Source organism: Sus scrofa, chromosome 13 (genome assembly GCF_000003025.6).
Source record: "Sus scrofa isolate TJ Tabasco breed Duroc chromosome 13, Sscrofa11.1, whole genome shotgun sequence".
Lineage (NCBI taxonomy): Eukaryota > Metazoa > Chordata > Mammalia > Artiodactyla > Suidae > Sus > Sus scrofa.
In genome coordinates, this window is record NC_010455.5 from 79278300 (window position 1) to 79300576 (window position 22277).

The window sequence follows — 22277 nt, forward strand, 5'->3', positions numbered from 1 at the left end:
CACGGCTTGGATCTGGCATTACTGTAGCTGTGGTGTAGGCTAGCAGCTGTAGCTCCAGTTAGACCCCTAGCCTGGGAAACCTCCATATGCCATGGGTGTGGCCCTAAAAGGCAAAAAAAAAAAAAAAAGTATACCCTACATCCTCCCCCTGACCTTTCATCCAGGCAGGCTGGGGTCAGGGCTGCTCTTTCCTGGGAAGGGCCCACCTGCCTCCAAGTTCAGCTCCAGGGACGGGCAGAAGGGCAGGTGGCCTGGGGGAGGTAGTGCCACCCTCCATAGCTGGGCATGCCCCCTCTCCCCAGCGAGGTGACAGACAGTCTGCTGGAGGACCTCATCGCTGCCCACCTGGTGTTGCCCAACCGTGTGACTGTGCCCGTGAAGAAGGGGCTGGACTTGACCAACTTGCGCTTCCCTCTGCCCTGCGTGAGTATGCACACTGGCCTCAGAGAGCTGGCTCAGAGCTGAGGGACCAGTGGGCTGGGGATGCATCCTTATATGCTAATGCTTCTACCAGGGCCCAGCATCCCATTTTGCGGAGTGAAGACTCCGTCTTGGGAAGGCTGAATGACTTGGGAGGGACAAAGCCTAGGGGGCATTCCTTCTCAGATCCCTGTCCCCCCATGCATTCCAGGCTGGGGACTGTGGGCAGTCCCACTCACCTCCAAGAAACTCCAGAAGCCTCCCATCCTCCTTCAGGGACAGGAGGCTCCCACTCCATCCTCTGGTGGTGGGAAGAATCCTGGGGTCATCTGGAAAGAAGGTTGGGTGGGGCCAGGACATGGGGCTTCCTTGGGTGCTGAGCCCCACTGCCCCGCCTGTCCTAGACCCAGCTCAGGAGTCCTCTGAGGACAGCCAAGTGGCTTCCCTGCATAAGGTGCCCTGGCTTTAGGGTTGGGAGTCGGAAAAGGGGAATGTACTGGTTTTTACCATCAGGGCCAGATAGGAGGCATCAGCCTACTCAGACCAGGCAGGGCAGGGGTGACATGTGGCCCTTATCCCACACTGCGTGTTTAGCAGTCTCAGAATAACAACATAGCACCGTCACCTACTACTACTAAATTCGCATAAGTACTGTGAATTTAGGGCAAATCCCACTAGAGGTGTACTGTCAAGTTGCTACAATTTAAACTCACTTGGACTAGTTCCTTTCTGTGTGTTCTGTGGATATTTACACTGATTTGTTTCCTTCTTTTTTTAGGGTTTAATTTTTACCTTAACTTCCTTTTACAATCATGTAAAACATTTGCACACTTCTAAAGTCAAATATGAAAAACAAACTGTATTTTAAGGAGTCTGGCTCTTATCTCTGTTCACCCCGGTCCCTTCCTCCCCTGTAATAGTTTATCCTTCTGGTATTTTTCATTATGTTTTCTAATCTGAGCAGATACCTGCATGTGGTTGTATGTACACATCTGATTATATGCATGGTCCCCCTTTCTTAAATGGGTGGCAGCACGCTATAGCCTTCCTCACCTTGCTGTCATTACTCATGTGTCATGAGGGTCACCCCATGACAGTGTGGCTCATGGAACTCCACTCTGTGAACATGCTGCATCTACTTATGCATGACTGACTCATGTCAGGTCTTCTGCTGTTTCGAATAGTGGGGCCATGAAGAGCCTTATACATGTCTTTTTGTACATATATATTTTTTGGTAGTTGCCAGGACTAGGGAAAATTTTTAATTATACAAGATGAATAAAATCCAGAGCGAGTGTAAAACATGTGCTTATAGTTAACATTATTCTGTTGTGTAATTTAAAGTTTGTTAAAAGGGTGTTTCTCCTGTTATGTGTTTTTATTACAATAAACACTTTTTAAAATTTTTTATTAGAGTATGGTACAATGGTACAATATTGTGCCAATTTCTAATGTACAGCATGGTATATATATTACTCTTTTTCTCAGACTCTCTCCATCATGGTCTGTCCCAAGAGACTGGATATAGTTCCCTGTGCTGTACAGGGACCCTCACTGATTATCCATTCTACCGTGTCTTTTTATATTTTTGCCAGTATGCCTTTAGGATAGATTTCTAGAGGTGGGATTCCTGGGTCAAAGGGCAAATGCATATGTATTTACTGATATTAAAAAAAAAATAGTTCTAGGCAGGAGACTACCAGCTCCTTGAACTGTTTTTCCTCATTCTTGTGCTCTTTTCTGACTTATGGCATAGCCCAGAGTGTTAGGAGAGGGGTGACTCAGTCCTGGGCCTTAATGAGCACAAGGATCCACTGCCAGCAGCAGGCAGTGCCCACAGAGGTCATCTTGAGTATTGGGAAGAAATGACCTGGGACCTCGGTCTGCATGTAGGTTAGAGAGGAGGCTGGAACACAGGAAGAAACCTGCGCAGTGGCATGAAGTGGTGGTTGGCACAGGAGGAGGAAAGGGCTGCAGTTGAGGAAAGAGCAGGTTGGAGGCAGGAAGGGTCAGGAAGACAGGCAGTGGAGCAGACAGAGCCTGGGCCCTGCCATCACTTGCTGTGTGGCCTTGGCCAAGAGGCTGCCACCTCTGGCTTCTGTCTCCCAGTTTAGACATGGAGAGGGTGATATGGGGCTGGGGTGCTTATCTAATGGCTTTGGCTATGATGTTGGGGCTTTGAGAGCCCTGGAAACAGCTGTGAGCCCTGGGCATCTTCCAGGGGGTGATCAGAGTCCACTTGCTGGAGGCAGAAAAGCTGGCCCAGAAGGACAATTTCCTAGGAATCCGAGGCAAGTCAGACCCCTATGCCAAGATGAGCATTGGCCTGCAACATTTTCGGAGCAAGACCATCTACAAGAATCTGAACCCCACCTGGAATGAAGTATTTGAGGTAAGGGTCTCCTTGGTGGTTCCCAGCCACTCTCCATGTCCTCCAGGGCTCCACCCTGGCTGACGCAAAATAAGGGAGTATCTTGCCTTTATGGTGTTCACATACCCATGGGGCAATGGTGGGCCAGAGCCATGACCCTTGGGGCAGGCAGGCCCACCTCCCATGTCCCCAGGCTTTCAGAAGTGGGCTGCTCTGGCTCCACTGGAGGGCCAGCTTACAGAGGGATTCCTGCTTCCCCTTCCTGATTAGAGTCAGCTTTGTTGGAAGTTTTCAAATCAAAGAACCTCAGGAATTCATCTGTGATGCAGCAGGTTAAGGATCTGGTTTTGCCCCTGCAGCGGCTTGGGACGATGCTGTGGCACAGGTTTGATCCCTGGCCCAGGAACTTCTACATGCTGTGGGCATAGCCAAAGGCATTGGGGCTGTTCTGCCCCAATCTGGTCAGCCTCCCCTGCCAGAGCCAGACTTCCTTAAAGTTCAAACACAATCCCTACTGTGTGAAGAGTAGACCCCCCCAGCCTGTTGAGCGCTGGAAGCACAAGCCCTAAGCAGAACACACAGCAGCCACCGTCCCGAGTACCCACCCTGGCATGGCCTTGCACAAGCTGCCTCTAATCCCCCCCACCCCCCAGGAGAAGGCATCATTCTTATGGCAGGGGGTGGGGGGCGGTTCTCCAAGCACTGAGAAGCCCAGGAACCTATCCAGGGCTCTGAGCTGAGAGGTGGCAGAGCTGGAACCTGGCTGCCCTGGGGTCATGCTTGAGGTCTGCGTCATCAGCTCTTGTGGTCTATAGGTCAAGTCCCCTGTCTTTCTTTTCTAGTTCATCGTGTATGAAGTCCCTGGGCAGGACCTGGAGGTGGACCTGTACGACGAGGATCCTGACAGGGATGACTTCTTGGGCAGGTGAGGAGGAGGGCCGAGCTGGGTTTGGGGACATGGGGCTTCTAGGCTTTGGGGCACAGATACCCCTGCTTCCACCGCTTAGGGACCTGCAATCTTCGCTGGTCATTCTGACGTCATGACCGTGCCAGGCAACAGGCCCCATCATTCCATCCTGCCACAGACTCCTCCCTAGCTTTCTCCTGAGTGCCCAGCCCTGAGCCCCATCCCTCTGGGGGTACAGAGAGAACCCTGAGGTTTGTGTGCTGTGGGCTCTGTTTTCTATGCTTCTCATAATGTATCCAGAGACCCCATTTGGAGTAACAGGCAGGGCTAAGGCTGGCATGGATGGCCAGGCCCCTGGTGCCAAGGAACTGTCTGCTCTCCCTGGGGTGGAACTCAGAGCCCCACGGGCTGAGAGGACTGAAATGACCAGGGTGGGGCTGGCTATCAAAACTCCAGATTTACAGTTTTTGATCTGGATGTCCCCATTCCAGGACTCTCCTCTAAAAACATTATACCTGAAATGTTGCAGCCCTGTTAGGGGCGAAACAAAAAAAGCTGGAAACATGAATGTCTAGACTCAAGAGGACACTGGCTGAGTGTTTGATGAGTAGGATCTATGGATGTTGACCTTGAGGACTTTTCTTATGTCTAAGGAAGTGGGGGAAACGGTTGCGAGTGACCTGAGAAGTTGATTCCTCTTTCCAGGAAGGACAGTGGTGTAGGTGTGTGCACATTCATGTGTGGCAGCTACACCGCTACTCATCTCAGAGGCTGGGATTAGGAGGCAGCAGAAAAGAGTTTTACCCCAGTCTTCATAATCCTAAATCGTTTAGCTCGTTTCTATGAACATGTGATTTTTTTTTTTTTTTCGGCTGTACCTGGGGCATATGGAAGTTCCCGGGCCAGGGGTCAAACCTCTGCCACAGAGCAACCTCAGGCACCACAGTGACAATGCCAGATCCTTAACCCGCTTTGCCACAGGGCACTCCCATGAACATGTGGTTTTTAAAAGCAGAAAAACAGTGGGAAGGGCACAATCTGACAGCCTAAGAACTAGCTTACCACTAGATGTTGTTATTTACCATTTTTAATTTTTCATCTTAATGAAAGAAATTGTGATTTTTGTAATGTTGCAGATTAGAAGTGTGTCTTGTGGTTCATGTTTTACATAACTGATTTCTGATTTCTACTGTATTTTGAGCTCAAGCATATTTCTAAGTTACTTGGAATTAATTTCCCCTCTTATCAGGACCTTCCAGTTGGGTTGGGGTTGGGGTAGGTAAGAGGCATGCTTTGAATGTGTTACCTCCTCTCACATGCATGCCAACTATACTTGGCCCCTGGAGGGCATCCAGGGCAGTTTTGGAAATGGAGGGGGTGGGGGTGCTTTTGGATTACTACAATGACTGCGGGAGGTGGTGCCACTGGCATTTAGAGGGCACAGGATAGGGAAGCTAAATTCCTACAATGCATGGGCAGTTTTGCACAATGAAGAATCATCCCAGCCAGAATGCCAGTAGCACCATCATTGAGAAATCAGAGCCAGTGTGTCCAGCGGCATCTGCCTGTTCCCCTCTGGGGATCACAGCTGCCTGCCTCCCCAGGCAGCTTGCCCAGTGGACACAGCCCTGATGGTTAGACAGTCCTTCCTTCCTTTTTTTTTTTTTTTTTTTTTTGTCTTTTTGGGGCAGCACTGCGACATATGGAGGTTCCCAGGCTAGGGGTCTAATCGGAGCAGTAGCTGCTGGCCTACGCCACAGCCACAGCAACGCCAGATCTGAACCGCATCTGCGACCTGCACTACAGCTCACCGCAACGCCAGATCCTTAACCCCACTGGGCAAGGCCAGGGATCGAACCCACAACCTCATGGTTCCTAGTCAGGTTCGTTAACCAGAGCCACAACGGGAACCCCAGTCTTTCCTTTCTTGAGTGCAATGTGGTCTTCCATTTACTCTGGCTTGCGGGCCCCGCTCATATATTTGAAACTGGATTTCTGGGTGGGCCTCTTCGCCTGCTGCTTCTCGCCACCCCTGAACTGGGCTGACCTCCCACTCCCCATGTGTTCCAGCCTGCAGATCTGCCTTGGTGATGTCATGACGAACAGAGTGGTGGATGAGGTAGAGTTGGTGCCTGCAACCCCCTCCCTATGGACAGCATGGTTTCCATCCCAAAGCATAGCACTTCTGTCCATCCATAATCACCTCTCCCAGTCCTCTGAGCCCAGAGCCCCCAACCTGACTGGACTGGTTCACCTCTCCTCTGAAGTCCCTACAGGACCCTGCCAGGTCCCAGAACTGAGCTTCCTGAACAGAGTGTCTCACTGGCCCTTCCCCAAGCTTTCCTCCCTCCTTCCCCTCCCCCTGCAGTGGTTTGCCCTGAAGGACACAACCAGTGGGCGGCTACACCTGCGGCTGGAGTGGCTTTCATTGATTGCAGACCCAGATGCTCTGATTGAGGTGACTGTGGGGTGTCAGGGCTCCCTGTTAGAAAGGCGGCAGGGGTATTTGTGGCAGGACTGGTCCATGTATGAGCTGTGTGTGTGGCGGGAGGGTGGGAGGGAGGGAGCTGGAGCCCCCAGATCTTGCTCAGTGTTCCCCGGCCAGCCTCACCTTCTGGAGGGCACATCCCTTAGCCCTCATCTCCACGCAGGGCAGATGGGTCCTTAAAAACCTTGCTAGTGCCTGTCAGCCCAGTTCATAGGGAAAGTCCACATGTTCTGACTTGAATCTGCCATGCTGCGGTTGTATTTATAGTCTCAACAAAAAGCTAGGCTGTGAGGGAAAGTATGCCCAGTCGAGGGTGCAAGGGCTGGCTCTTCAGCCACGAATAAGCTTCCTAAAACCAGTCTGTGTCTCCTGCTGCTGGGGGCACCTGGCGAGGGTCTGTGTCTGCTTGTAGGACCATGGTAGCTCTTCCACTGCCATCCTTGTGGTCTTCTTGGAGAGCGCCTGCAACCTGCCGGTGAGTGGTGACATGGCTAGAGTGTCATATACCCTGCCTTGTGCCCATCACTTTCAAATGTCCACATGTTGCTCATTCACCCTATTCTTCTCGTGCTTCAGAGAAATCCTTTTGACTACCTAAATGGTGAATATCAAGCCAAAAAGCTCTCCAGATCTGCCAGGGTAAGTGTGTGAAAGCAAGTCACAGCCCCATGTCTTCTGGGTGACGCCCCGCACACACAGCCTGGGGTGATGAGGGCTGCCCTTCACTGAGTCTGTGTGCCAGCTTGGCAGCTCATCCCCACATTCATTATGCCTGCGTCCCACAGTGACTGTGAGTCCATTTTTACTGCCATTTAAAAATAAGACTCAGAAGACTGGTCACACAGCTAAGGGGGAGCCAGAACTCAGCTCCACCCTGTCTGTCTCCACAGCTCTAGGGAACAAGAGCCAGGCCTCCCGTCCTTAACGTGGAAGAGCCTCCTTGGGGTCATCAGCCCTGATGAGGTGCTGGCACTGTGATGACAGTCTGAGAGCTGAGAAGGGAAGCTGTTGGGTGGTCTCAGGTCCCACTGATGCTTCTGGGGGTTGAGAGGCAAGGTTTCAAGTTGACACTAAGGGTTCCATCTCCATTTTGTGGGTTTGCTCCCTCACAGAATAAAGTCAGCAGAGACCCTTCTTCCTATGTCAAGCTATCTGTAGGCAAGAAGACATACCTGAGCAAGGTAAGCCAGCTTGGCATGGAGCCAAGGACTGAAAAAATGGGGGGCCAACACTTTTCTGGGAGAGAAGCAAAAGAGAAGGGAATTAGCTTACAAAGAATGCCTGGTAGGTGCCAGCAAACAGTAGCTATTTTACATTATTTTGTCTTCAAAATAACCTCACAAAATAGTTTTATTTCAAGAATCTGAGAATCCGACATCAGTGACTCGCTTAAGGGCACATGGCAGAAAGCAGCTGGACTAGGATTCAAGCTTAGGCATGGCTCTAAGCCCGTTGTCCTTTACACCACCCCAGCACCAGCAGCAACCCGGTTGGCCCCCTTCCCTTTGAAGCGAGTGCTAATGCTGGTATGATTTCAGCCCCTGTGAGGCTTCGTGGCAAACTCTCTTTGAGGTTGACTGCCCTGCCCTGGCACCTCCTACAAGCTGCAGCATGCCTGGGTCTATCCCTGGGCGGACACGAGAAAGCTCCCAAGGGCACTGGTGGCCAGAGGCAGAGCAGAGGGTGCTGGTTGCCTGCTCTGCCGAACTTGACCCTTCAGTGATCTCTCCCTCTCCTCTCCCCAGACCTGTCCACGCAGCAAGGACCCTGTGTGGAGCCAGGTGTTCTCCTTCTTTGTGCACAGTGTGGCGGCCGAACAACTGCATCTGAAGGTTTGCTTGAAATTAGCTCCTGGAACAGAGCTAAGAGGTGTCTCAGCCAGGGTGGGTAGGGAGCCCGAGCAGGTTCCCTGGCAGTAAAGTCCGTTCCCTGGGTATTGGAGCGGATACATGGGCTGGGGCCCAAGAGCCAGAGACTCTCTTGTTGGTTACAGTAGCTCCCACTGTGGCCTGGGTTGGAATCTACCCAGAGCATTAATGATGCTGGACTTCTTTTAAAAAATATTTAATCTTCACAAAATATCTGTGGAAGAAAGCTGTCTTCTTCACACCTAAGCAAATAGAGGCTCAAACAATGAGTCCAAGATCGCATGACCCACAAGTGGCAGAACTGGGATCTCTGGGGGCCCTTAGCCCTGTCTGGAGGTCCCATCGTGGAGCAGCACAGCTCTTCAGTCCCTAAAGCCCTGATAGCCCCAGACATTTGACAGACTTGCCTAAGACAGATCATAGTTGCCTCTTCCCTGAGTCACTCTCTTGCCCTGACTGAAGGGAAGGACCGGGCCTGGTCCCATTTCCAGTTCACAGAACAGGATGAGAGGTCAAGAGAAAGCAGCACAGTACATACTTACTGACGTGAACTCAGATTTGGATGAAGCCCAGAGCACGGTGCTGGTGAGGGTGGGACTTAGTTATCCTCTCGTTTTGTGACTGGCCCACTGCCCAGGTGCTCGATGATGACCAGGAGTGTGCCCTAGGAGTGCTGGAGTTCCCCCTGTGTCAGCTTCTTCCCTACGCAGACCTTACCCTCGAGCAGCGTTTTCAGCTGGACCACTCAGGCCTAGACAGCCTCATCTCCATGAGGCTGGTGCTTCGGGTAAATCTCTTCCCCTTTCCCCCAGGGCAGACGGGGGTGGACTGCGCTAGTACTGAGTTATCTGCATGGTGTTGGGAAGAAGCTAGGAGATGGATTCATATTTTTTAAATCAATTTCAGAATATCGTCAGCCACTTTCTTTTCAAATATTGCCTCTCCCAATCTTTTAATCCCTCCTTCTACAGCTCCTTCTGTTATGCTGGGCTTTACTCATCTCCATGGCCTGACCTCACCTTCATATTTTCCATCTCTTTATTTCTTGGCACCACATTCTGATTTCCTCAGACTTATCTTAGAGATCATGAATTCTTTTCTTTGGCTATGCCTAATCTGCTGTTTAACCTATTCACAGTGTTTCAAATTCAAAGGATATTTTCAATTTCAATTTCTTTTCAATTTCAAAGGATATTTTTTTTCATTTTATCTTTTCCAAAGCTACAGTGTTTTTTGGGTTGTATTTTATTATCTTCTTATGTTTCCATTCTATCTTAAATCATTTGAAAATACTTCATGTTTGTCAATTCTATTATCTGAAGATCTTGGGAGTTAAATTCTGATACCTGTTTGTTGATACTTTTTCAAGGTGACTCATTTCTACATTTGATAACTTGGGTTGCAGATATATGTTCAGTGTTATCTTTATGACCTGGGTTGAAGTTGTTCACTTCTAAGGAAGTTCTGCTTTAGCTGCAACCAAGCACCTCAGGGATATTACAAACCTGGGTACATTTTTTTTTTTTTTTTTTTTTTTTTTTTTGGCCATGCCAGCAGCATATGGAAGTTCTGGGCCAGGGATTGAACCTGAGCCATAGCAGTGACCCAAGCTGCTGCAGTGACGCCAGATCCTAAATCTGCTGTGCCACAAGAGAACTGCCCTGGGTACACTTTTATGTTAACTTTTAAACTTTGGGTTTCAAGACCCCATAGGTAGTATAAATATGTACCCAAAATTTATAGGAGACAGGCCAATGAGTTTCTATAATCTCAGGAAAGACTCTATTTCCCTCCCACCCCCCAACCAGAGTATAGGGTGAGAAAGATATATTTCTTGGCATCAGTCTTTGCTGGTGAGTGAAATGTTTATCACAGACTACTTTTTCACTAATGATATCCCGCCTTCATGGGTCCTACATTGACCCAAGTCCTCTTCTCCTTAACTGCATGGATTCCAAGGTTGATAAATGATCCTGGGAAAGTTAACCTTTATTTTTCAACTTTCTCTCTCTCTCTCTCTCATTTATTTATTTTGCGGCATATGGAAGTTCCCAGGCTAGGGGTCGAATTGGAGCTACAGCTGCTGGCCTATACCACAGCCACAGCAATGTAGGATCTGAGCCGTGTCTGCCTACACCACAGCTCACAGCAACGCCAGATCCTTAACCCACTGAGTGAGGCCAGGGATGGAACCCACAACCTCATGGATGCTAATTGGATTCGTTTCTGCTCTGCCATGGTTGGAACGCCTTTAAATTTATTTATTTTCTCCCTCTCATTTTTTAAACCTAGGGATTTTCCTTTTTTGTAAATTTGGCAATGCATTTAAAATACTGACATTCCTAACGAGGTTTTTATGAATATTTTGATCACCATATTGCTGGAAATGGAATTTTTATTAAGAGTCTTAGTGACTGGGAAAAAGGGAAGGAGAAACACGATGGCTGAGGTTTGAAATTTTGGTGCTAGGATCACAGGGGTGTGTGTGGGTAGGAAACACATTTTAGGGAAAGCAATGGTGAATAAGGTGACAGCCAGAAATGACCACATCCGGAGGGCAGCTGGTGATATATGTGACGGTTAAGGTGAAGGCAAGACTGGAGGTATAGATGGGAGTCCTCTGCACAGAGGGGAAGTGTGTACTGTGAGAATGGGCCAGGTCTCCAGCAGCTAGTAGGAGTGTAGAGAGAGAAGGGGGTCAGTACTCAATCTTCATGAAGATGAGTGAGGCAAGAGGAAGAGAAAAGGCAGAAGGTCTGACTAGAGGGAGCCAGAGACAGAGCTTTAAGGAAGACACAGTTTGGGAGTAAAAGTCCATTGAACTGAATGAATAGGAAGGAACTGAGTTTTGAGAAAGCTGTTCTTTCCAGAAAAGAGAGAGGAACCACTTCTCAGAGGTTAAGATAAGAGCAGAGGCTAGAAAGTGGAAGTGGTGGGCCCAGCCCATAAACAACCCTGTCATCTGCCTGCAGTTTCTGCGCATGGAAGAGCGAGAGCTGAGAAGCCCATATACAGGACCTGAAGCCCTAAAGAAAGGCCCTCTGTTTGTTAAGAAGATGGCCACCAACCAGGACCCAAGAGCCCCACCCCAGGAAGGCCCTGCAGATTTGCCGTGCCCCTCAGACCCTGCTTCTGATACCAAGCAAGCCTCCAAGAGCACCAAAGCCACCACTGCTGCCACCAAGCCCACACCTCAAGAGATGGGCCCAGAGCCCAAAGGCAAGGACAGTGCCAGAGGGTTCTGTGAACCCATGGGGGAGAAGAAGAGTTTGGCCACCATCTTCCTGACTGTCCCAGGCCCCCACTCTCCAGGGCCCATCAAGTCACCCAGACCCATGAAATGCCCTGCCTCCCCATTCGCATGGCCGCCCCAGAGGCTGGCTCCCAGCATGTCCTCGCTCAACTCCCTGGCCTCTTCCTGCTTTGACCTGACAGATAGCAGCCTCAACATTGAGTATGCACCTCTCTGCTTAGTCTTTTCTACAATCACCTGCATGAAAAAAATCTGCCTGGATGGAAAAGTAGATATGAACTTACTTTTCTTTGAAAGTTATAGTTTTTCACAAAATGGCTTCATGAGTGGCAGCATGGTGGGATAGAAAGAACATAAGACGGGGGGAGAGAAAGCACGTGTGCACGCACCAAAAAGTCCATTGTAGCTCTAGCTACATACTAATCGTAAAACAGATGCTGGATTTCGGTTGTCAAGGTTCCTTACAGCAGAAACATTCCTGACTTCTAAAGAGATATACTAGGATCATATGGAAAGCTCAGAATTTGGAATTATATAATTGATGGCTGCCATTTATTAAGTTTTTATTGGGCTTAGCATGTTATTTCATTCAATCTTCACAATAACCCCACAAGGAAGCGCTTACTATCAGAAAGGTCAAATAACCCACCCAAGGTTCAACAAGAAATCACAGTATAAAGGCAGATACCACTCCGGGATTCAAGCTCTTCCTTCTGTGAAGTAGGGTAATTATACATGAATGTTGGATAGAACTGACTTCTAACTAAAAGGAACCTTGCTGAAAATTATTAACTGATCTGCTTCTGTCGTGGGGGTGGGGGGTGGCCAGCACTTGTAATGGCAAGAGAAATGATAAGCCCTTTCTTTACAGAGGCGGGGATCTCAGGCATCGGGGGCTGGGTGAGATTCAGCTCACAGTGCGCTATGTGTCTCTGCGGCGCTGTCTCAGCGTACTAATCAACGGCTGCAGGTAAAGGGATGCTAGAGTCAGGGAAGGTCTTTTGAGAGCATCAGGTGACCAAAAATTAGAGTGGGCGGCACTTGGAGCAATGGCAGGGGCAGGCAGCCCCAAAGTTGACAAGGTAGACATTTGGAAGGAATGAGGTTTGAAGGCCTGCATGCTGCACATGCTCTAACTAGATCCTTGGTGGTGTTGGTGGGCCCCAGAGCCAAGGACTTTGCTCAGACAGGACCACTGCAAAAATGTCTGGGGTGGCTTGGAGCCAGGACATTTTCTCAAGTGAGAATCATCAACTTCCTCTAGATGGAAGGTACTTGGCTCTACTATAAACTTTACCAAAATACGTTTTTAAAACCACAAGTCTAATGTTTCGTCCTCCAAATTCTGCAGACTTTTGCTTTTCTGGTCATCTAGACTACAGGGCATTTTATCCTCAAGGCCATCTAAAGCTGTATGGCTAGTACAGCTTTCTCCAAATGAGCATTTTCAGTATATCAAAACCAGGGGCCTTTTTTCTTTAATGTCTTTGAAACCAAATCAGAAACCTGACACCCTGTACCAGCAGTGGAGCTGATCCCTACGTCCGTGTCTACTTGTTGCCAGAAAGGAGGTGGGCAAGTCGTAAGAAGACCTCAGTGAAGCGGAAGACCCTGGAGCCCCTATTTGATGAGACGTAAGTGGCCCAGGTAGCCTGACTGGAGTGCCTCAGCCATTCGAGTTACTTGCTGAGCACTTCTTGTGTGCCTGGCAGCTGCCAGATTCTGGGAAAGGCTGGGGTTGAATAGGATGACATAGTCCATGCCTTAAGTTTTTATACTTTAGTGGGAGAAAAGGACTCCCAGCAAAGTTTAGCAAAACAGCTACCTACTTTTCTTGCCAATAGGGGCTAAAAGTGTTCCTGATTATGAAATGTTTCATATTTCTCTTTAAATGAAACCTCTTTGGCAGTAAAAGGATTTGAATCTGGTCTAATAGGTTTTCTTTCAATCAAAAATAAAGATACCTTGAACCTAAAGACCTAAAATTTCCTCCATAGCTCTAAGCTCTTTGGCCTGTCTTCCCTCCTGCAACAAAGCATAGGTGGCAGGTAAAACAGATACCCTCCCCTAGCTTGTCCACCCATGTCCTTGGGGTCAAAACTAGTAGATTCTAATCACTGCTTTTGATGCTTCTGTAGTGGCAAGTCTTACCCTAAATATTCTTGATTTCAAGTTGACCACAAGATACAGAAGTCTAAATCTCATCATTGCTTCCTTTTGCTTTGGGTTCCTAAGAAAAGACATTGCTAAGTAGTCTAGGAAGATAGATTCAATAACTACACATTTTTAAAAGAATTTTACTGAGTCCTTTTTGGGTCATGTCTAAGGACTAATATGTTCCTTCAGAAGCTACATTTTTAGTTCATCAATATCAAGAAAGAGTATGAGGAGAGAGAATTTATTCATTTAGTATTCACTAAACACTTTATATCAGACACCATCCTGTATTCTACAGCCACACAAAGTGAATGATGTTGCCTTCATAGAGAGCTCTGACACAATTATAAGACAATGTCAGAGAGTTCCCGTCATGGCGCAGTGGTTAACGAATCCAACTAGGAACCATAAGGTTGTGGGTTCGATCCCTGGCCTTGCTCAGTGGGTTAAGGATCCGGTGTTGCTGTTGCCGTGAGCTGTGGTGTAGGTCCCAGACGTGGCTCAGATCCCATGTTGCTGTGGCTGTGGGGTAGGCTGGTGGCTACAGCTCCGATTTGACCCCTACCCTGGGAACCTCCATATGCCGTGGGAGCGGCCCTAGAAATGGCAAAAAAGACCAAAAAAAAAAAAAGGGCAGAGCCGCTGAATAGACATTTTTTTCCAAAGAAGACATACAGATGGTCAGCAGGTACATGAAAAGATGTTCAGCATCATTAATCATCAGAGAAATGACAACAAAACCATAGCGAGATACCACCTCAGACCTGTCAGACTGGCTATTATCAAAAAAACAAGACATAACAAGTGTTAGAATGTGGAGAAAAGAGAACCCTTAAGCACTCTTGCTAGAAACATAAATTGGGGCAGCTGCTATGGAAACAGTATGGAGGTTCCTCAAAAAAAAAAAACAAAAAACAGAACTACTATATAATCCAGCAATTCCACTTCTGTGTATTTATCAAAATGAAACAACACTAATTCAAAAAGATTATGCATCCCCATGTATACCATGCCATTATTTACAGACATGGAAACAATCTAAATATCCTTTGATAGATGAATGGATTAAAAAATGTGTATATATACCATAGAATATTATTCAGCTATGAAAAAGAATAAAATCTTGCCATTTGTGACATGGATAGACATTGAGAGCATTATGTTAAGCAAAACAAATCAGAAAAAGATACTTATGATTTCATTTATATGTGGAATCTAAAAATACCAAAAACCAAACCAAAAAAACCAAGCTCATGAATACTGAGAACAGATTGGTGGTTGCCAGAGGTGTGAGGTGGGGAATGTTTAAAATAGGTGACAGGGGTCAAAAGGTACAAATTTCCAATTATAAAATGAGTAATTTATGGGAATGTAATATACAGCATGGTGACTGTAGTTAATAATACTGTATTACATATTTGAAAGTAGCAAGAAGAGTAGATCTTTAAAGTTTTCATCACAAGAAAAAAATTTTTTTGAACAATGTATGGTGATAGATGTTAACTAGATTGATTGTTTCATAATATATACAACAACAAATATATACAAATTGCATCATTATGAAACTATGCTGTCACATACTTCAATTTAAAAAATGAAAAGATTATGGGATTACATGAAATCACGTGGATCAAGCTTTTGAAAATTGTAAAGCACTACAGAATTTAAAGAATATTTCAAGAATTGGAAGACTGAAAAAAAAAACTAGTAGTAAGTTTAGAGGCCTCTTGTGAGTACAAGACAAAGCTTGCATACTGAGATTCCTCTACCTCACTCTACAGGCAGAAATGGGAAGAGGCCACTATTTTCCGTGCAATTCCAAAAAACTTGATTATTCAGCATCCTAGCCCTTAGCTGGTCCAAAGAAACAACCTAGAAAGGGGTTTCATTCAGATGGTCCTATGAGCAGGCAGTGTTCAGAGAGAGGGGGAGCTGAAAGAGTGGAACCAAGGTAGAATCAAAGAAAGAGGCAAACCTCAAAGCACAATAGTCCAAGGAACTTCTCAGAGAGGCAAATAGCCTCTTGCTGCTTCCAAGGTTTGTGAATAACATAGAATAGTGATTATCTATAGTAATGATGCATTGAGTATCTGCTGTAAGCCAATACTGTTCTAGATGCTCCTCTCAATAGTCTGTATTTTCAGTTTTAAAGGGAAGAAAATGGAAACACTTGAGATTTTCAATAAACATGACTAAAATATATAAATCTCACTTCCTGACTTTTTTGCTTCTTGAAGATTTGAATTTTTTGTTCCCATGGATGAAGTAAAGAAGAGGTCACTAGACGTTGCAGTGAAAAACAGCAGGCCACTTGGCTCACACAGAAGGAAGGAGCTAGGAAAAGTAAGTACAAGAGGGACTCTTGGTACTCTTTTCCTCCTGGTGGCCAACTGGAGTTCACTGGTGGAACACACCCTTGCAAAATTTCTGAACATTACCAGAACTGACTTCAAGGAAGGTACAGCCTCATTGGTGGTTTTTTGTTTTGTGTTTTAAAAATATTCTTAAAACTCAAGTAATTAATATGGTAAACCCTATTTTAACAAACTTGAAAATATCCAAGTTTGGCATTGCACAAGTATTTGAACCTGTACTATAGTATTAAGTATTGTTCTGATCAGTACAGCACTGTGTGTCACTTGGGTCTCACATCAGGATTTTTGTGGTGAATGGGATTTTACTTAAGTAGAAAGTAGAAAAAATATAATCTTCAGGAAGATGCGGAGAAGAGACAAAAATATACACTTTATACTCATTTTTAAAACCCGCTTCTGTGAGGTAGGTGATGATATCCTCATTTTTACAGTTGAAGAAATGATGGTGTCTTGCTTAAAATTCTGGATCAGTTAGTGAGTAAAGGCATGTTGTTCCCTCTCTCTAAAACATTCATAAATAAATTCCTGGGGTACAGCTGCAAAGAACAATTCACCTTTTTCCAGGACACTGAGGTCAGTGTCAGTACTGTCCTTTTGGGAAGGTTCCATATTGAAAGCCGAAGGAAAAAGAGCTCCTGCTCAAAACCCAAGAAGGTTCTTTTTATGATCAATGTTGTTCTCACAATTTGTTTCCATTTCATCAGCTGTGGGGAAGGGAACTGATTATGTGTGTTTGTTTAGGTACTGATTGATTTATCAAAAGAAGATCTGATTAAGGGCTTCTCACAGTGGTAAGTGAGCCCTGTCATTTCATCACATTAATCTGCTATTCAAGACATTTGTTTCAGTTGACCACATTCAGGTTCTTCCCTTTTCAGTACATTTTAGCCCCTTTATCAAGGAGGGAGAAGTTATCATCTTTATTTAAAGCTTTACTGCCTGCAGATTTCACTTCCCTAAAGGACCTCTGTAAGCTCTGGTTTTAACCCTTGCTGACCAACTTACAAAGAGATGGGTTCTGCTGGTCCCACAGAGGCCCAGGTAGGACAGAGTAGGCACTTGCCTGATGCCACCACAACACACTCTCGATACTAACACAAGTCCAATCCAAATGTCTTACAGGTATGAACTGACTCCAGATGGACAGCCCAGGAGTTGATGATGAACAACATTATCATCTTTATTTTAAAATGTGTACATATGTATATTTTGTACTTTAAATCAGAACAGCCATTTGAAAAAAAATTTATATATACACATTATTGTGTACAGTATAACTGCATGACTGGATACTATTAGGAGGAGCAGTAAACACATGTAAAAGCAAGAACTACTCTGGGTTTTTTTGTTTGTTTTTGGCCACAATCATGGCATATGGAAGTTCCCAGGCCAGAGATCGAATCTGAGCTTATGACCTATACCACAGCTGTGGCAATGCCAGATCCTTAACCCACTGTGCCAGTCCAGGGATCATACCCAAGCTGCCACAGAGACAACACTGGATCCTTAACCTTCTGCGCCACAGCAGGAAGTCCAAGAACTATTCTTTCTTGGTTGGATTTGTTTAAATCCAGAAAGAAGTAGGGTATTCGTGCCTGACAAATTATCAGAACCTTGGGGTGAATTTGCACCTTTGGAAAAATTATAGGCCACTTGACTGAGGATTTGCCTGAATGTATGCATCAAAAGCATCCTGTCTCAGACACAGAGGGTGCAGGAGGTCTGTTCATGGAGCAGCTACCAGTATTCCTGGCAGTAACTGACCAAGGGAGGAAGCTGCTTTTATGGGACTAAAAAGTAACCCACTCAAAAGTGCTAAGAGCTAACCCTACCTAAGTTTTGCTGGCTGCTACCTCTGGTACTTCTCTGCCTGAAGAATCTTTTTTTTTTCTTTTTGGTCTTTTTAAGGCCACACCCAGGCATATGGAGGTACCCAGGCTAGGGTTCTAATAGGAGCTGTTGCTGCCAGCCTACACCAGAGCCACAGCAATGCCAGATCTGCGCCATGTCTGCAATGCTGGATCCTTAACCCACTGAGCGAGGCCAGGGATTGAACCCTCAACCTCATAGTTCCTAGTCAGATTTGTTTCCACAGCACCATGATGGGAATTTGTTTGTCTTTTCTGCCTGAAAAATCTCATTTGGAACTCAAATATGCTTTACCAATGGCAGCAATGTTACAGTGATAAATACCCCAAGTACTCCAGCGTGGGCTGGCCCAGGACCAAACTCCAGCATGTGGTATTACTTCCATAGGAAAATGCAAGTTGAATTCCAAACCCAGGTCTCCGCCTGCATGCCCACAGCAGAGCACTGGAGACTGCTGCTGAGTGTCAGTGCCAGAGAGAAAAGTGGGCTTTCTATATCTCTCTGACAGGTTTGGGAATTCTGCTCCAAGTTTCTAAGATACAGCTGGTTCGCCTAAACATGTTAAAAACAAAATACATAAACTGTATATTTAAACAAGTGCCTCTTTTGCATTTCAGAATACAAAGCCAACTATTCTTGTCCTCTCTCACGTTCCTAGAGCTGCTGTCAAGGTCACATCCTCTTTTCTCTTACCTACTCAGGCAATACCCCCTACCATCAGTTTCCTCTCCCCACTACCTTCACTGCCACTTCTCTGAAGAATGGCAACATCTTAAAGATTTTGTCATGTTACTCTCAATTTTTATCTATTTCTTTTTTCTATGAGATTAAAGCCTACACTTTGGGTTTCAGACCTAACATAATCAGGTCTCCAGTTTTTTGCTTCTTTATTCATGTGCAGATGCTCTATTCCAGAATAGTCCAAGTATATCCTGCCTACTAATCCTACTCACCTCTTAGAGGCCTATCTCAAATAGACTTCCTCCGTTAAGCTACTCCAAAGTGAAAGGGCCTCTCCCCAGCCCCAATCCCCCACTGCCCTGTAGCATCTATCATCAACACTGTACATTTTTCATTTTAACAATCCCCTGCCTTGTAACATTTCATTTTTGAAAATATTAAATATCCACTGAGGTCACATGCTAAGCAACTACTGCATTTGGTATTTAATGTTTCTGTTTACTCTCCAATTGTGCTATAAGCTACTTAAACTGATTTTCACCCCCATCATCTAAGAGCATGCTAAAGTACATAACACATGTAATAAAATTTGTTTCTGCTTTTTGAGTGACAAATTCTCGTAATAAAATGGGACAATTGATGCCTCTCCTATCTACCTCACAATGGCATTGTACTGTTCAATAAACAGACAAGTGCCTTGAAAATGATCAAAGTGCCAGAGGAGATATAAGGGAATCTATCAGATATTACAGCCTGAATATTAGCAACCCTAAAACAAACATATTACTGAGCAAGATGGCGGACACACCAGACAAGTGAAAACCTATCCTTCCTCTTCCAAACACATAGAAAACCTAGTTAAACCATAACATTAATTTTAACATGGTTAATTAAAAAGTAACACAGGTAAAGTTCCAATGATGGTCCCAAAAGGAAATCTAAAGCAGAGTATAGGAGTTGAAGGGGCTGTTTTGAAGAGAACCAGGATTTTAGCACACAGGACCAGAAGGCAAGGCTACTATGTAAGGGACAAGAAGCCTAAAAAGCTTTGTCATCAGAAAATGCCATGGCTGCCAGTGAGGGCAAGGAATTGGTCAGCAATGGGTGGAAATAATCAGGCAATCTGTCCTACAGGAACACAGGGTCTGAAGCTTCACACAAGTAACTTGATGTAGAAATACTCACACCTTGAAACTAATGTGAAAATTGGTTTAGAACCTGGAACCTCATAAGGCTCTGATGGAGGCAACCACAAAATTGGCCCTAGGGGTTGCCATTCCCATCTAGAGCACATGTGGGACCACCGCAGCAGATGATTTCCAATAAAGAAAGCTCACAGGCAAAAGTTACAAAATTTTAAAAGTATGAAGCACATGGGAATATCAAACTGAAAATGGCCGTATATATTTCGGTAAGAAGAAAATGTAACATTAGGCAGAAGTGGCATGTGGAAAACAAGGGAGAACATAGCAATCTGTAAAATATGTTGGTAAATCTAAGTTAAGTCCTGATTGTTTAAGAAATATAAACAAGCAAGCAACCAAAAATGTTTGCAAAAACTATGTTCAAAAACACAGTGGCAGAGTTCCCGTCATGTCTCAGTGGTTAATGAATCCAACTAGGAACCATGAGGTTGTGGATTTGATCCCTGGCCTTGCTCAGTGGGTTAGGGATCCGGCGTTGCCGTGAGCTGTGGTGTAGGTTGCAGACATGGCTCGGATCCCGCGTTGCTGTGGCTGTGGCAGTGGTGGTGGCTGTGGCGTAGGCCAGCAGCTGCAGCTCCGATTGGACCCCTAGCCTAGGAACCCCATATGCCACAGGAGGGGCCCAAGAAATGGCAAAAGACAAAAAACAAAACAAAACAACACAGTGGCACTGAAATGCTAGTAGTGACATCTAAGAAGGGCCATGAAGCTGGTTAAGAGAAATATTAGTGTTCAAGTCCTTATTTAAGAAAAAGATAGTTATAACTCATGAAGCTAAGTATGTGTCAATTATTGGTTTCTTACCATTCATCTCCAAATTAACTCATCTTTGCCCTGCTTTGACATTAGAGACACCACAGCCTCCTCTCCTTTGCCAGGGGGTTTGATGTTGGGCTTGCCAATTGAGGGCATTGTGGTATGTGTAGTTAGGCAAGAAAAAAACAGGTATATCTCCAAAGGAATAAAATACCTAGGAGTAAACCTACCTAAAGAGACAAAAGACCTGTACTCTGAAAACTACAAAACACTGATGAAAGAAATCAAAGATGACACAAATAGATGGAAAGATATACCATGCTCATGGATTGGAAGAGTTAATATTATCAAAATGACTATACTACCTAAGGCAATCTACAGATTCAATGCAATCCCTATCAAATTACCAAGGGCATTTTTCACAGAACTCAAACAAAATATTTTAAAGTTTGTTTGGAAGCACAAAAGAACCAGAATAGCCAAAGACATCCTGAAAAAGAAAAATGGAGCTGGAGGAATCAGGCTCCCGGACTTCACACTATACTACAAAGCAACAGTCATCAAAACTGCATGGTACTGGCACAAAGACAGACATATAGATCAGTGGAACAGGATAGAAGGCACCTACAGCCAACTCATCTATGACAAAGGAGGCAAGGATATACAATGGAGAAAGGACAGCTTGTTCAATAAGTGGTGCTGGGAAAACTGGACAGCCACATGGAAAAGAATGAAATTAGAACACACCCTAACACCATACACAAAAATAAACTCCAAATGGATTAATGACCTAGATATAAGACCAGACACTATCAAACTCCTAGAGGAAAACAGAGGCCAAACGCCCTCTGACATAAACCACAGCAACATCTTCTCAGGTCCACCTCTTAGAGTAATATGTAAAAACAAAAACAAACAAATGGGACCTCATCAAACTTCAAAGTTTCTGCACAGCAAAGGAAACCCTAAACAACACAAAAAGACAACCCACAGAATGGGAGAAAATCTTTGCAAGTGAATCCACTGACAAGGGATTCAGCTCCAAAATTTATAAACACCTTCTGCAGCTCCATACCCAAAAAACAAACAACCCCATCCAAAAATGGGCTGAAGATCTAAACAGACACTTCTCCAAAGAAGACATACAGATGGCCGAGAAACACACGAAAAGATGTTCAGCATCACTCATCATTAGAGAAATGCAAATCAAAACCACTCTGAGGTACCATCTTACACCAGCCAGAATGGCCATCATCCAAAAGTCTACAAACAATAAGTGCTGGAGAGGGTGTGGAGAAAAAGGAACTAGTACACTGTTGGTGGGACTGTACATTGGTGCAACCAATGTGAAAAGCAGTATTGAGATTCCTCAGAAAACTAAACATAGAACTACCATCTGATCTAGCAATCCTACTCTTGGGCATCTGTCCAGAGAAAACCATGACTCGCAAAGACACATGTACTCCGATGTTCATTGCAGCACTATTTGCAATAGCCAAGACATGGAAACAACCTAAATGTCCATTGACAGAGGCGTGGATCAAGAAGATGTGGTACATATACAGAATGGAATATGACTCAGCCATTAAAAAGAACGAAATACCAGCATTTTTTGCAACATGGATGGACCTAGAAACTATCATGCTAAGTGAAGTCAGCCATACAATGAGATACCAACATCAAATGCTTTCACTGACATGTGGAATCTGAAAAAAGGACTGACTGAACTTTGCAGAACAGATGCTGACTCACAGCCATTGAAAAACTTATGGTCTCCGGAGGAGACAGTTTGGGGGGTGAGGGGACGTGCTTGGGCTGTGGGATGGAAATCCTGGGAAAACAGACTGTTATGATCATTATACAACTACAGATGTGATAAATTCATCTGAGCAATAAAAAATAAAAAAATTTAAAAAACAGGTATATT

The 22277-nt window shown here is 45.3% G+C and overlaps 1 protein-coding gene across 3 annotated transcripts in view; it reads left to right on the top strand.

Annotated features, from left to right (window-relative positions):
• The window catches only part of ESYT3 (extended synaptotagmin 3), a 49654-nt gene extending 32482 nt beyond the window's left edge, over nt 1-17172 (top strand). The window contains exons 8-23 of one of the 3 annotated variants that reach the window (XM_003358571.5): nt 303-423; nt 2642-2812; nt 3634-3716; nt 5769-5817; nt 6067-6156; nt 6599-6661; nt 6763-6825; nt 7299-7367; nt 7932-8018; nt 8692-8841; nt 11027-11508; nt 12179-12277; nt 12810-12941; nt 15702-15807; nt 16581-16630; nt 16962-17172. In XM_003358571.5, coding sequence (XP_003358619.3) covers nt 303-423; nt 2642-2812; nt 3634-3716; nt 5769-5817; nt 6067-6156; nt 6599-6661; nt 6763-6825; nt 7299-7367; nt 7932-8018; nt 8692-8841; nt 11027-11508; nt 12179-12277; nt 12810-12941; nt 15702-15807; nt 16581-16630; nt 16962-16998 — 1852 coding nt within the window. In that variant the 3' untranslated portion in view covers nt 16999-17172. Of the gene's footprint in view, nt 1-302; nt 424-2641; nt 2813-3633; nt 3717-5768; nt 5818-6066; nt 6157-6598; nt 6662-6762; nt 6826-7298; nt 7368-7931; nt 8019-8691; nt 8842-11026; nt 12033-12178; nt 12278-12809; nt 12942-15701; nt 15808-16580; nt 16631-16961 lie in introns of those variants that run through there. The other 2 variants (XM_021069523.1, XR_002337696.1) reach the window with 2 other exon arrangements.